At 50.0% G+C, this 15,986-nt stretch overlaps 1 protein-coding gene across 3 annotated transcripts in view; it reads left to right on the plus strand.

Moving 5' to 3' along the window:
• IL16 (interleukin 16) overlaps positions 1-15,986 on the plus strand; it is a 126,497-nt gene that overhangs the window by 11,800 nt on the left and 98,711 nt on the right. The window contains exon 2 of one of the 3 annotated variants that reach the window (XM_069559004.1): positions 2,741-2,871. The exons of 1 other annotated variant lie outside the window; for it this stretch is intronic. In XM_069559004.1, the coding sequence (XP_069415105.1) occupies positions 2,832-2,871 (40 nt within the window). In that variant the 5' untranslated portion in view covers positions 2,741-2,831. Of the gene's footprint in view, positions 1-2,612; positions 2,872-15,986 lie in introns of those variants that run through there. One more of the 3 variants, XM_069559003.1, reaches the window with a different exon arrangement.

Consider the following 15,986-nt stretch of genomic DNA (forward strand, 5'->3'; position numbering starts at 1 on the left):
AATGGATATTGGAAAACAGTGGATACTGGGAAGCCCATGAAGAAAAAGAAAAATCCCTCTTTTGTTTTTTTTGGCCATGCCTTGACATGTGTGATCTTGGTTCTTCACCAGGATGGAATCTGTGGCCCCTGCACTGGAAGTGGAGAGTCTTAATCACTGAACCACCAGGGAAGTCCCCCCCACATCCCTCAATTTTAGTTCTGCAAATTTAATTTTGCTTCGTGCATATGGATCACACTACACACTCTGTGTTTGGTACCTGATTTAATTCGCTTAGTGATGTAATACATTTCTGACAATGTTGTTGTTTAGTCACTCATTTGTGCCTGACTCTTTTGTGAGCCCATGGACTGTAGCCCACCAGGCTCCTCTGTCCATGAAATTCTTCAGGCAAGAATACTGGAGCGGAATGCCATTTTCTTCTCCAGGGGATCTTCCTGACCCAGGGATCAAACCCAACTCTCTTGCCACTAGCAAGCGGGTTCATTACCCCTGAGCCACCAGGAAAGCCCTTCTAGGACAATACATCTTTATTACCTCATTTTAATTTCTGCAGAGTGTTCCCCTGTCTAGCTGGCTTCCCATTGTTGGCGCACCTGGGAACCACTAGAAGGCAAGGCCAGGGTCTGGCTCTCATGGTTCTTTCTGCATAGAGTGCCTGCAGCATGCTGCCGCTCCATGGCCTGGGCAGTCAGCTGGTTACTACGAGCAAGGTAGAGCAGACAGCAGGAAGTGCCAGCTCTGGATCCAAACCCTCAACCTGGGAGAAGGATGACCCTCAGGGAACTGTTCTGACTCCAGGTTCTGACAGAAGAGGTTTTTTTGTTTTTTTTTTTTTTTTTTTTTTTTTAATTTTTTTTCCCCCTGGCACCCTGCAGCACCGCTCAGAGAAATGATTATTGGAGGGAGGTGGGAGGTGGGGAAGTGGGGGAGAGGTGGAGTGGTCACAGTGACCTGGAGGTGGTTTAATTGAGTGATGGTGATTCAAGATTCTGAACAGTGGTGCTGAGTGAAGTTAGACAGAGAAGGAGGGACATTGTTTGACATCCCTTATGGGCAGAATCTTTAAAAAGAGGTGATAAGAATGAACTTATTTACAAAACAGACTCACAGGCTTAGAGAAGGATCTTATGGTTGCCAGAGGGAAGGATATGGGGGAGGGATAGTTATGGAGTTTGGGATGGACATGTGCATACTGTTATATTTAAAATGGATAACCAACAGGGATCTACTGTATAGCACAGGGAACTCTGCTCAATGTTATACCGCAGCCTGGACAGGAGGGGAGTTTGGGGGAGAATGGATACATGTATATGTATGGCTGAGTGAGTCCCTCTGCTGTTCATCTGAAACTATCACAGCATTGTTAATCGGCTACACCCCAATAAAAAATTTTAAAAGTTTTATTTTAAAAAGGCTATCAACGGGGGCTTCCCTGGTGGTCCAGTGGCTAAGACTCTATTCCCAAGGCAGGGGGCCCAGATTTGATCCCTGGTCAGGGAACTAGAACTCTCTTGCAACTAAGACCTGGTGCAGCCAAATAAATATTTTTGAAAAGGCTATGAATGGGAGGAGTGACATTGGTCAGGAGGCCAGAGGCATCCATGGCAGGGGCGCATCCCTAGGAGGCCTGGGCCACTTGGCAGGTGGCAGGTAGCCCAGGGGCTGACTCAGGGTGTCACTCCTGCTTCCCTGGTGGTGTTTTCTCTATCAGACACAGCAGGCTTTTCCTTGCGTCTGCCGTCACACTGCCATGTCCTGAAAACCATCACATTCTTCCCCAGCTTTCAGCCCCGACTCTTTGCCCACTTACTGTATATTCTTTTGGTTGTTCTGGTGGGGGGGGAATCCAAGGATTTCTTTAACCCAGCAATCAAATCGGTCATTTAAAATAATAGTATGCCTTGTCCAAGTCTAAAAATAGATCCTCCAGGGTATGGGAAGGCTAACAAGGGGAAGTTGGGCAGAGAACACTGCGAAAGTTTCGGAGCCCAGTTCCCCAGGGCTTGTGTCCACTTTTCTTTCATCCCTCCTCCTCTTGACAAGGGCGAGAGTCAGGGCGCCTTCTGTTTGTCTTGATTCAAGTCAGCCTCCACCTTCCCCGGAGCCCAACTGCCCTTCTCAGGACACAGACTGCATTCACCCCGCCTTACTCCGCCCCAGCCCCGCGCGAATTTTATGAAAGCCGTTTTCACTGGGATTCAACAGGCTCTGTGTGTGTGTGTGGCGTGTGTGAAGGAGAAAATGAATCACTTCGACTTTGGGCAAGGACTGGAGGTGTCGTGTTTGTCCCTTGCAATGACATAAACACACCAGAACTCATTAAAAAGAGAGAAAAAAAAAAAGACTGAGGGTGGGAACTTGGGGGGAACGGACTCCAGCCTTTGGGATGATCTGAAAAGTTCAGCACGTTTTCCATACATTAGACCTCAGAGAGCATCGTGTTCTGCCCGCTCGCAACGGACTCCCAGTCCAAGGGAAAGTTTGAGGTTTTACATTTCTGTTTGTGGTACAGGAAAAGGCTTGTGATCTGAGGGCTTGATTCAGTGAAATTACATCGCCTTCTACACATTCGCTTCACAAGGAGGGCAGGAGTTGGAAGTGACTGTTTTGAGACGTTAAAGGTTTGCTGGCAGAGGGAAAGGGATTTTTTTTTTCCCTCCCTCCCTGCTGGCGGGGGGAGAAACAGTTCTAACGAGGAGTTACTTTGTAATTTTAACTCCCATTCAAATACTCCCAGCCCTAGAAGCTGCTGTTGATCCCCCAAGACTTCTCGATCCGGACCCAGAGGGACCAGTCACTGCTCTCCCACATCCTCAGAGCCCCCCGACATGAGTTTACAGAAGAGGGTCTTCCCACGGAAGGAGAATGGTGAGTGTGGCTAATCACGGGGAGGTGGAGATGGAGGGTTTGATTTGACACTCTCCCAGAGGGGTGGAAGCATAGAAAAGCATCCTTGTGGTTATACTGTGTTGGGTTTGTGTGTGCGTGTGTGTGCGTGTGTGTGTGTGCGTGCGCGTGTGTGGTGCAGTCCCTCCCTGTCTGTCTGCGTTGTCCTCGCGGAGGCTGGCTGAGTGCTCACTAGGTTGCTTGTCAGAAGGGTGAAGGGTGGGCTTTATTGCAGGACCCCCCAAAGAGGATAAGAGAAAGCCCTGGCTAGGGCAGCCGGTTTCTACCTGTCCTTCCTTCCTCTGTGAGGGGTCCTGGCAACTTTCAGGGGCAAGGGCATCGGTGTCTAAATGTCCAAAGTTGTCAGAGTCCCCATGGCTGTGCTCTGCTTCTAACAGGATGCAGAACAGGAGGGGGTGCTGCTCAACGACTGGGGGAGACAGGAGAGCAAGTCCCTGGAGCAGGGACCCCTTCAGAGCCTTCTCGGATCTAAGTGCTGGGAGGGGCGCCAGGTACTCGGGCCAGACTCCCTGCCTTGCTGCAGGTACAGCCTCTGAAACGGATCAGATGGTTTCTTATAACAACCTCCTTCTTTCACTCCGGAAACATAAACAAACAGGCATCAGGGGAAAGGATTTTAACCCCTCAGCCCAGCTTTTAAAGTCAACACTGGCAAAGCTTCAGCTCTGTTGTAACTTTGGCAGAAGAGAATAAACACGTGGTTTTCTTTTAAAAAAGAAAGAGAAGCAAGTCAAAGGCACATTTCTGACTTTTCTAGCTCCAGAAGGAAGATACGGCCGAGAGGCTGGAACCCTGAGATCCATTTGGTTAGGTTCCATTAGAGTGTCTCTGACTTCAGAAGAAAGGCAGTGGAGCATAGGGACCAAGACCCCAGGGCTGCAGGCTCTGGCTACTGAGATGGAACCTTAGCTCTAAGATGAATGGGCTAGTTGGTTTGGGGAAAGGTAATTAACCTCTCAGGGCTTCCCTGTTGGCTCAGTGGTAAAGAATCTGCTTGCCAGTACAGGAGACACGGGTTCGATCTCCCTGGTTTGGGGAGATCCCCTGGAGGAGGTCATGACTACCCACTCCAGTATTCTTACCTGGAGAATCCCATGGACAAAGGAGCCTGGTGGGCTACAGTCCATGGGGTTGCAAAGAGTCGGACATGACTGAGCGAATAACACTTCACCCCACCGCCAATTTTCTATCTGTCAATCTACAGAGAGTGCAGTTGCTTTCTTACACACTTGGAATTCATTCTCAACAGATTATTTAGCGCAGTCTCTGCTTCAGGCACTGTGCTGGTCTCTGAGGATCTACTGGGAAACGAGATAAAAAGCACACATCACATCAATATGAAGACAAGAGGATCCGTCGCTATGAGAGGCTCTCCCTGGGGAGCTGGCCTAGTCTGGTGGTCAGGGTGGGCCCCCCTGAGAAGGCACCAGTTGAGTTGTGTGCGGAGCTTCGGGAGTTAGGTTGGGTGCAGAGGTAGAGAAGCAGTGAGAAATGAACTGTCTCAGATCTTATGAGCTTAACATCGCCTCTGTGTGCTTCGTAAACATCTGTCCATCCAGTCTGTTTTCCTCACAGCATCTTTCAAAAAATCATCCTGGTGGAACTTCGCTGGTGGTCCAGTACTTGAATATCTGCCTTGCAATGTGGGGGAAACGGGTTCAATGCCTGGTCTGGGAAGATCCCGCATTCCTTGGGGCAACTAAGCCCTCAAGCCACAACAAAAGATTCTGCATGCTGCAACTAAGACTGAGGCAGTCAAGTAAAATTAAAAAAAATTTTTTAAGCATCCTGGTGACTTGTCAGCAGAAGGGAAAAAGGGGTTTTGCTGGTGGGGCCAGGCCTCAAGAGCCCTTCTCTCTGTGTCAGCCCGTTATCTCCCTTCCCCACACCTGCTGGCCAACCCTGGAGGGTGCCTCTTGGAAATCTGTCTGTAAATAGCAGCACCTCCCTCCACCTGGGGGCTTTCAGCATAGGTGCTGATTTAGGGCCCTGATTGGCATGGACTCACTGGAGCTGCCCCTGCATCCCTATGAGGCAGTGTGTGAATTAGTCACTCAGTCATGTCTGACTCTCTGTGACCCCATGGACTGTAGCCCACCAGATTACTCTGTCCATGGAATTCTCCAGGCAAGAATCCTGGAATGGGTTTCCATGCTCTTCTCCAGAGGATCTTCCTGACCCAGGGATCTAACCCAGGTCTCCCATACTGCAGGCCGATTCTTTACAGTCTGAGCGAGCCACTGGGGAAAGCCTTGTCTTTATTGTAAGGTGAGCAGAAATGGGGCCTGGGGAACTTATCCAAACAGTGAGCAGCAGGACTGAGGTTTGAACCCAGGTAGCTCTATTTCATGCTAAAGCGTGAATTCTTAGCATGTGATTGAAAAATAACTACAGCGATCCTTAGACACATAACAGACCAATTGCCATGCTGATGTTTCTACTTGGCGTTAGGCTTCTCAGTTCCTGTGAAGTTACCGGAACCATCACCATTATAGCCTGAGAAAACCACATCAGGGACACAATTGATTTCACACCTCCCCCAGTTATCAACTTAGCATGCTTTCAATTGTGTTCTTTCCAAAATATTATTATCAAAAATGTTCAAACATATAGGAAAGTGAAAAGAACTGTAGTCAACAAGCATATACCCACAATTTGATTCTACAAGCAACGTTTCTTTGCCTTGTTACGTGACTATCCATCCCATCAACTCTATCCACCACCCATGCATCCATCTTATTTTTTTTAATTGTAAAAAGTATATTCATTTATTTTGACTGCACTGGGTCCTTGTTGCTCTGCACAGGCCTTCTCTAGTTGTGGTGAGTGGGGGCTACTCTCTAGTCGTGCACAGGCTTCTTCTTGCAGTGGCTTCTTTTGTTGCAGAGCATGGACTCTAGGGCACAAGGCCTCAGTAGCTGTGCACGGGCTTAGTTGCCCCTCAGTACGTGGGATCTTCCAGACCAGGGATGGAACTTATGTCCCCTGTCTTGCAAGATGGATTCTTAACCACTGGACCACCAGGGAAGTTCCCGTCTTATATTTTTAATACATTCCCAAATAAGTTTCAGGCACCCCTACACTTCACTTCTAAACACTTCAGCATGTATATAATGAAAACAAGCTCAGTATTTGGTGACTGTTCTTTCAGGTAAAGTTTACGCACAGTGAAATATATGTACCATTCGATTAATCTTGAAAAACAGATACACCTGAGAAACTTACCTTGTTAGGAACATCACTCTCACCCCAGAAGGCTCTCCCGTGTCCTTCCTCAGTTGCTTTCAGTTTTTACTAATATTAATAATATTTTATGTGCCACTAAATGTAAAGACCTAATTTAATAAAATACAGTGAGAGTTGGACCATAAGGAAGGCTGAGAGCCGAAGAACTGATGCTTTCAAGTTGTGTTGCTGAGAAGACTCTCAAGAGTCCCTTGGACTTCAAAGAGAGCAGACCAGTCCATCCTAAAAGAAATCAACCCTGAATATTCCTTGGAAGGACTGATGCTGAAGCTGAAGCGCCCATACTTTGGCCACCTAATGCAATGAACTGACTCATTAGAAAAGACCCTGATGCTGGGAAAGATTGGAGGTGGGAGAAGGGGATGACAGAAGATGAGATGGTGGGATGGCATCACCAACTCAATGGACATGAGTTTGAGCAAGTTCCAGGAGATGGTGAAGGGCAGGGAAGCTGGTGCGCTGCTGTCCATGGAGTGGCAGAGTCAGACACGACTGAGAGATGGAACAACAGCAATAAAGTACAACACTGCTTCATCCTATGCTGGTCTTACGGGCAGAGCCCTTGGTGGCAAAAAATGCCCAGCTTTGCTGAGTAGACCTCACAGTGAGTTCAAGTGCAGATTTCGGCTGGGGTTTGAGGAGAAGGGAGCAGCATCAAGCAGATGGCTTTTGGGGGCAGAGGAGAAGCAGGTACAGATAATGGTGCAAGGCTGGGTGTGGGGTTGGAGTGGGGCTCCTGACTCTGCCAGCAAGGTTAGGAACAGGCCAGGGCGGAGGAGACAGAGCAGGTACCCTTCATGGGAACTGAACGCTTGGGTGGCAAAGAGAACCATGTCAAGGCTCTGTATATACTCACATGTCCCAGGGCCTCACGTGGGGTCCCCTTGGAGGGTCCCCTCCCCAAGCTTTTTTCACAGGAGATGTCCTGTATGTCCTGCTGCAGACCAGGCTGGTCCAGGAATTGGAGCCAGTGCGAGCATCTGTCCCTGGGAATATGAACACGGAAGCAGTCAGAATGGGTATAACGCAGTGTAGGGTGTATGCATTTCAACGTCTGAATGGCTGAGATGGTATGAGATGAAAACGGACTTCTGCACTTCAACTTATGCTGAAGCTGAAACTCCAATACTTTGGCCACCTGATGCAAAGAACTGACTCATTTGAAAAGACCCTGATGCTGGGAAAGATTGAAGGTGGGAGAAGCGGACGACAGAGGATGAGATGGTTGGATGGCATCACTGACTCAATGGACATGAGTTTGGGTAGGCTCCAGGAGTTGGTGATGGACAGAAAAGCCTGGCGTGCTGCAGTCCATGGGCTTGCAAAGAGTCGGACACGACTGAGGGACTGAACTGAATTGAACTGAGCGTATGTTTCCATGTTACTCTCCGTACATCCCACTCTCTCCTTCCTCCACCCTGACCCCCACCTCGTGTCCCTAAGTCTGTTCTCTATGTCTGTGTCTCCACTGCTGCTGGCAGGTGGATTCTTTACCACTGAGCCACCAGGGAAGCCCTTGGCTTATAATAACACATTTTACAAAGGAGATAGCTGAAGCTCAGAAGGGGGCCTGCCTTATCCCAGGCCGCACAGCCAGTCAGCAACAACCTGAGAATAAGAGTTCAGGCCTCTGAACTCCTGGACCATGGTGGACTTTTCCCACCATACCCTTCCTGTGACTGGAGTCTGTCTCTGTCTCTATTATATCTGACCTATGGGTATATATATCTCTCTATGCATCTGACCGCAGAGACATCTGACCTCTCTCCCTCCTTCCTCCTGCCTTTTGTTCCTGTCTCTTTTTTTGCTCTTCTCATTCCTTCCTGTAACAGCTATTTAACATCCAGGGACTGTTCAGGGCTACAGAGAGAGAGAGAGAAGACACAGTCCCTGGCATCAGGGATCTCACAGTAAATGGATAAGACCCTGATGAGAGAGCTTTGGGATGACAGAAGAGTAGCCCCTAAGTCCATCGGTGAATTGGGATAGAGGTGTCATGGAAGACTTCCTGGAGGAGGTGGCTTTGAGCCAACCATGAGAGCCGGCTGGGAAGCAGGGGCTCTGTGAGTTAGAAAAGGGCAGCATGTGCATGTGCTGAGGTGCGGAAGTGGGAGAAGTCACGAAGCCTCCGGAGGAGTTTCCAGCCTGGGGGAGATGAGCCTGTGACCTCAGGCGGGAATTGAACATTTTTGCTTATTGAGTCAGTCATGTCATGACAATAACAAATTAAGAAAAGAAAGCAGGGATTTCTTCATCTTTAAAAACGTTGCTTTCTGAAGCAAGTCAGGAAGCGGCTTTCCTGCGATAACTGTGTGGGCAGGAGGACTGCAGGAGGGGCCCTGGCTGTTCCCTCCCAATCCTGGCTCACCCCTCGTCCTGTCTGAACACAGACTGAGCAGAGCCGGGCCCCTGGCTTGGAGAGCTCCAGCATCCTGTAAGAGCCAGAGAAGATGAGGGACTCGACTATCTCTACACCCTTATAAGAGGCAAGACCCCAGACTGAACACATGGTTCCTGCCTGAATCTTGTGGAATGGAAACATCCCCCACCTCCGTCCTGTCCTGGGTGCGTCAGTCATTCATGGAAACCTGGCCTTTTCTTGTGGCCGGGTGGAGGGCAAGCAAGCGCACCCTGTGCAAACCTTCCTGATCAGGGCCTTGAAAAAGCACCACCCAAACACCAACCTTTCCCTCTCTCTTGGGTGCTTAACCCTTTCTCAACCTCCAACCCCTGTGTCTGGGCTGCCGGGCAGGGTAGGAATTTCCAGATTGCTCAACTCCGCCTGGTTTATTTATTCAGTGTTTATTCAAAGGGCCAGAATGGCCTGGACTTTGTTGTCAGATAACCTTGGGCTCAAATGCTGGCTCCGTGCCTTGGGAAAGCCTGTTACCAGCTGGTGCCTCCTCTTTCTCCCTTCCTCATCCAGAAAATAGGAATAATGAATAGCACCAACCCTATAAGCTAATTGTGGAGATGGATGCTGTGTCGACAGTACTTAGTAGGGTGGCTCAGAGCAAGTGCTTCGCGAATGACAGTTGTTGCTGTTATTATTATTTTTGGCTGCACCACACAGCATGTAGGATCTTAGTTCCCTGAACAGGGATCGAACTCAGGCCCCTGCAGTGGAAGCTCATAGTCATAACCACTGACTGCCAGGGAAGTCCCAGTTGTTACTGTTATTAACCAGTCAAGCTTCTGTACCTCCAAGTGTTCTTCATCCTGTGGCTGTGAATTAAACCAAGTGATTCTGCCTGTCCAATCCAAAGGGCCACTTATGCCCTCAGAAGTAAACTCTCTTCTCTGAGAGAACTTGCTCGCTTTTCTCATCTGTGGCCTTGAGAAACTAGGAGAGAGGGTCGAATAGGTTAAGTTCCATCTAAACCTGAGCATAGTCACCTATATTAGATTAAGAAAATGTCTTCCAGAACTCTCTGTAGACTCTAAAACACAAACAAGTGTAGATGCTCGTCACATGGTATTAGTCATTTATTTATTCATTCAGTTTGGGGTTGATTCATTCGGCAAGTGTTTACTGAGCTCTTGTGGACCAGCCGTGCCCTAGGGCTGCAGACCCCGCATTGAACAACTCTGACGAATTCCTCCCGTCTGCGGTGTTTGCACTCTAAATGGGACGTAGAGATACAAACCACAGGCCAAATAGACTCCAGGACACCTTCGGAAGGTGACGAGTTCTATGGGGGAAGTAAAGGAGACACACCACATCTGCTTTGTCCATTCCTCTGTCGATGGGCATCTTGGCGGCTTCCTGGCTGCTGGAAACAGTGCAGCAGTGAACACTGAGGTGCCAGCGTCTTTTCTGAATTATGGTTTTCTCTGGGCTTATGCCCACAAGCGGGATTGCTAGGTCATATGGTAGCTCTAGTTTTAGTGTTTTAAGAAATCTCTGTGCTGTTCTCCATAGTGGCTGTACCATCTTACATTCTCACCAACAATGTAGGAGAGTTCCTTTTTCTCCACACCCTCTCCAGCATTTATCGTTTGTAGATTTTTTTTTTTTTAATGACGGCCATTCTGATGGGAGTGAGGTGATAGCTCATTGCAGTTTTGATTGTATTTTCCTAATAATCAGTGATGTTGAGCATCTCTTCATGTGTTTGTTGACCCTAGCGGTGGGAGTTTTTAATTCCATTTGGCAGCTGAGTGAACCAAGGCTGAGACGTGACCGACATCCCGCAGTAGGAGCTGGCCAAGCTTGTTGTGTGGTTCGGGGGCCCCCACTTCTCACCCAGGTGGGGCTCTCCAGCTGCATCCTCCCAGCTTTCTTCAGGCACAAGATCACCTTTGGGGAGTGAGGGAGCAGAGGGGAGGTTCTTCCTTTCCTGGAAGAGTCCCAGGTGGCACGGATGTCTCTACTAGGAGAGAAACCGCACTGTCAGTGAAGGCCTGGGCCAGAATGAATTCACCCGCTGAGAGTGAGCAGGTGGGTGTCATCTGAAGATGGAGAAGCAGGACCTGGATTCAGACACAAGGACAAGGTGTGGGAGGGAGGCTGTAGGGCCCGCAGAGGCTGTGGGGCCTGGAAGGGCCAGGCTGGCCTCCTGGGCTGCCAGATCGCCCCCAGCCTTTCTCTGCCAGTGAGGCAGCCTTGGTGGTCTACCCCCAGGCTTGAGCCCTGACTGCATCGCAGGCTGAGCAGAGCAGGCGACACTGACCAAGGTTCCCTGCACTTTATACAGTTTTGTTTATTTTTGGCTGTGCTGGGTCCTCATTGCTGCACAGGCTTTCTCCAGTTATGATGAGCAGGGGCTCCTCTCTAGTTGTGATGCTGGGCTTCTCACTGTGGTGGCTTCTCTTGTTGTGGAGCACAGGCTCTAGGGCACACGGGCTTCAGAGGTTGCTGCTCCCAGACTCTAGAACACAGGCTCAGCAATTCTAGCGCTTAGTTGCTCCGTGGCATGGGAGATCTTCCCAACACAGGGATAAAACCAGCGTCTCCTGCATTGCAGGCAGATTCTTTACCACTGAACCACCAAGGAAGCCCTGCACTTGAGAAGTTACTCCACTGCACCCTAGACTCAGCCCTGCCATGGGGAACTGCCCCCTACACCCGTTGACAAAGGCAGCTTTATCCCCAAAGCGTCTCCCTTGTGACCATGGGCCCCTGTCCCAGCGATAGCCAGATTTCCAAACCCTTGCATGGCATTCCGGGGGCTTCCCACGGATTGCACCTACACCCTCATTAAAGCCCCCAGCCAGCCCTGAAACATTTGGTGGTGAGCGTCAGAAAGCATTCCATTTGTTAGAAAAGAGGGTCACACAAAAGTCCCAGCCTGGACCATACAAACAGCTCACAGAGCCCGTGCTTAGGACAAAAGTGTGGGATGGTCTTTAAGGGGCAGATGGGTTAAATGTCACCCTTAGATCAGGCTCTTCAGGGGGACATGCGGGGGAAAAGCCCTCTGCCCACGTGATGAGAATCCCGGTAGGACACACAGAAGTGCCTTGTCCCCTGATGCTGTGGTTCTCAACTTGCTCAACATAAGAGAAGTCCTTGGTTCTTGAACTTGCGCCTGTGTGCTCAGTCATGTCCAACTGTTTGCAGCCCTGTGGACTGCAGCCTGCCAGGCTCCTCTGTCTATGGGATTCTCCAGGCAAGAATACTGGAGTGGTTTGCCATTTCCTTCTCCAGGGGATCTTCCCAATCCAGGAATCCAGCTTGTGTCTCCTGCATTGGCAGATGGATTCTTTACCACTGAGCCATCTGGGAAACTCCCTTGAACTTGAGCAGGCAACCAGGTGATCCTGGAGGGCTTATAAAAATGCAGTGCCAGACCAGGCCCCATGCTCAGAGATTCTGATTCTGGAGGACCAGGGGCAGCTTAAGAATTGGTATTTCTAGAAGAATCTTCCATGGATTCAAACTTGTTACATAACTTATTTTTTCCATTGTTTTCCCTGAGGCATCCCTATTGATGCCCACAACTGGCTTGGGGACCAGACAGTCTCTCAAAAGCCAGTTCTTTCTCTCTCTCTCTCTTTTTAAAACATGTATTTGGCTATACCATGTCTTAGGGCTTCCCAGGCAGTGCTAGTGGTAAAGAATTTGTCTGCTACTACAGGAGACGCAAGAGACATGGGTTTGATCCCTGGGTTGGGAAGAATTCCATGGACAGAGGAACATGGCAGTCTACAGTCCATGGAATCGCAAACAGTCAGACACAACCGAAGCGACTTAGCACGCATGCATGCACCACATCTTCGTTGTGCCGTGCAAACTCTTAGTTGTGGCATTTGGGATCTAGTTCCCCAACCAGGGATTGAATCTAGGCCCCCTGCAGTGGGAGCATGGAGTCTTACCCTCTGGACCACCAGGGAAGTCCCAATACGATGCCATGAAGAGAGCCAGGGCTTTGGGGTTGGGTGGATCTTGATTAGACACCTGGCTTGACATCTTGCTAGCTACATGGCCTCTGGGAAGTCACTGGATTTTGCTGAACTAGTAACGGGCTATGACCCTGGGTGCCCAGGTCTGGCACTTAGTAGGTGCTCGATGAATTTCTATGCAGTGACTTTTCACTTGTAAAATGAATGTAGTGATATTGAAAGATCCATGGCAGGATGGTGTGAGCTGACCTTATGCCAGGCTCTCTGAGACACTGGGTCATGTTCATGACCTTCCTGCCCTCCCAGCCACTTCTGGGTTACCCAGGGAAGCCAGGGGTTGCCTGGGACCACAGGAGGAGCCTCGCCAGGTTCTGGGCTTCTGGGCGGCACTGGCCTCCTGCGTGTTCTCTGCCAGCCCAGCAGATGGTAGACTTTGTTCTGAGTCCGGGCTTCCCAGCGCTGGCAGCCTGGCCCTTTTGGACCAAGCCTCTTCCCATGGAGAAGTCAGATGGCTCAGGTTGGGAGTCTCAGAGCTGGCCAATGACAGGTTGGCCACATTCGCCCAGAGTCACCTGTCCAGAGCAGGTGCTAAGAACGGTGTCAGATCTCAGGATCTGATTCAGAGAGCAGCCTCTGGGTGAAAAGGAGCAACCATTTCTCATTTCTTGCTGCCTCTGACCCCAGCCTGGGCCCTAGCTTTCCTGGGATAAATGATGCCGTGGTCCTGGCTGGGCAGTTGGAGAAGGAAGCCAAGGAGGGCACAGCCCCAGGGGCTGTGAGCAGAGAGGTAGGTGGGCCTGGGAGAGAAAATGTCCCTCGAGCAGCAGTTCTGACCAGGCGGCGGTTCACAGAGGCAGGAGGCTGGCTTCTCTGACCTGTGTGGGTGCGGGGGGTGGTTGCTGGATCTCGGTTTCCTCTTTGGCAGCTGTGCTGGGGTTGGGCAGGAGCAGAAGCCAGCCACTGGGGTGGGACTCGTGGGCCACCTTTGCAGAGTGAGGGGAGGAGGAAGTCATCTGGGAGGTCAGATGTGTTGCGGGCAGTCGTTTGTCCTCACTCTGCAGCCCCAGGAGCTACTTGTTCAGGGATTTCTACCTTAACAGCCAAGACCTCATCTTGGGGCTGGAGATGTGCAAGGAAGCAGGAGGAAGGGTGGAGAGGAGGGGGTGGAGGCAGCTCAAAGGAGACTTCCCCTGCTGCCTGCCAAGCCTCCTCTCCCCCAGGTGGGCACGGTGCATGGACAGCTCTGACACTGGCCTTGGCAAGGCTGTCAGTCACTGCACTTGCTCTAGATGAGGGTCCACTTGCTTTGGACTAATTCCATGTGGTTTCACTCACACAGTTGGGTTGGTGCTTGTTGGTTGATAAATGTGCTTGCTCTCTGTTATCAGAGGACTCAGCAGATTTCTTGCTCCCTATGGATGCAAGGAAACATCCGCTTCCTTCTCATGCCAGGTGCAATCCTCCCATTTCTGGCTGAGCCCCTTGAAGGCTGCACCTTTGTCCCAAGAGCCCAACGCCAAGCCTTCCCCATTTCCCCAAGCATCCCTTGGTCCAGGTTGCTGAGGAGGACAGGATGGCTCCATTCCTTGGCTCCATTCTTTCCTCTCTTCCATTCGCTCTCCTTTTAAAAGTGACTTATTTATCTTTGGTTGTGCTGGGTCTTCGTTGCTGTGTGCAGGCTTTCTCTAGTTGAGGCAAGTGGCGGCTGCTCTTTAGTAGTGATGCACAGGCTTCTCCTTGCGATGACTTCTCTTGTTGCAGAGCACGGGCTCTAGGGCTCAGGATCAGTAGTTGCGGCGCACTGGTTTAGTTGCCCCATGGCATGTGGAATCTTCTGGACCAGGGGATGAACCCTTGTCCCCTGCATTGGCAGGCAGATTCTTAACCATTTGACCACCAGGGAAGTCCCTTCTGTTCTCTTTTATGTCCCCAAGTTAAGTGGCAGTCAACTTGTACGACCTCAGTTGAGTGCACCTCCTGTATTCCAAACATGATGAGGGCATGAGCTATCAGGGTGGGCCAGCCCCCTCCTCGAAGCCAGAGATATTCATTTATCCACCCCCACTGGTGTTTCTTATGGTTTCCAGTGGACAGAAAGAAGTACCCCAGCTCAGAAAATGGCATCCAGGTGGTGGTGATTGATGGGAGGCCCAGGCAGGTGCTGAACCACATCAGCTTCAGGAACATCATCCTGCAGGGCATCCCTTGGCAGCTCTTCAATTACATGGTGACCGTCCCTGACAAGTGAATCTGGCCAAGGCCCCCTCCCTGTCCCTGGGGCCTGCATCACAGTCCAGGCTGAGGAATCTTAGGGAACCTTCACGCACTGCCAGTGGCTTCCCAGGTGGCTTGGCTGGTAAAGAATCCGGCTGCCAATGCAGGAGACACTGGTTCGATCCCTGGGTCGGTGGTGATTCCACACAAAAGTTACTCCAGACAGTGGCACTTGATTCAAAACTTTATTATCAAACTTCCTGCACCAAGAATATTACCCAGATACACACCTGTCTTCTCCAGCTGGCTGGAGAGGACCATGTCTTATCCTTTACATCATCACCGCCTGGCACAGGATGAATCTCAGAAAATAGTGGTTGCAGAAATGAATGAACAACATCCACACACCTGTTCTCTGCGCCTTCATCTTTATTCCTGCCCTGGAACTAGGTTCACCCATTTTTCTAGCTTCCACATACATGCACTAATATACGATATCTGTTTCTCTCTTTCTGACCAAGTGAAGTATCCATATCTCTACAAATGACCCAATTTCGTTCCTGTAGAAAGCGAATGTGTGGACACGGGGTGGAGGGGATGGCAGTGCGGGTGGGATGAGTTGGGAGATTGAGTCTGACATGTATACACTGCCATGTGTAAAACAGCTAGCTAGTGGGAAGCTGCTCTATAGCACAGGCTGGGGGGGTGTGTATACATATGACTGATTCAATCTGCTGTACAGCAGAAACTAACACAACATTGTAAGGCAACCATATCCCAATAAAAAAAATCTTAAAAGATAAAAATTGAATGAACATTATCAACATAACAACAACCTTAACTCTGACAGTAGCACCTTATTATGTGCATTGTCCATTTGGGCTGGCAACCCATTTTAATATAGAAGATGTTTTTGATACTAAGACCCAAATCAGTGTGAATAACAACATGCTCGTATATGCAGGGAGGAAAATACCCCATGTGGCAAGATAAACTAAGAGCTTGGAGTCTGGTTATTAAGGCGACCTGAAATGAGGAATTTATTCAAGTTCTTCTTTTGGATCCCAGTTTAAATAAGAACAAATCTATGTTGGTGTTGTAAGCTCAGCAAGTTGTGGCAGAAAGATGGAGAGGTCTGCATGAAAGAGTGTAGAACAGACAGGGTGTTGGGGTGGCTTGTAGGGGAGGGAGCAGGGTGCCTGGGTGGGAGGGCGGAGCCCATTGGGAGCTGCTGTGCTGGCCACACTTGGAGATGCTAGAGGAGAGTGTGT

The sequence above is a fragment of the Ovis canadensis genome, chromosome 18, assembly GCF_042477335.2.
Source record: "Ovis canadensis isolate MfBH-ARS-UI-01 breed Bighorn chromosome 18, ARS-UI_OviCan_v2, whole genome shotgun sequence".
Classification (NCBI taxonomy): domain Eukaryota; kingdom Metazoa; phylum Chordata; class Mammalia; order Artiodactyla; family Bovidae; genus Ovis; species Ovis canadensis.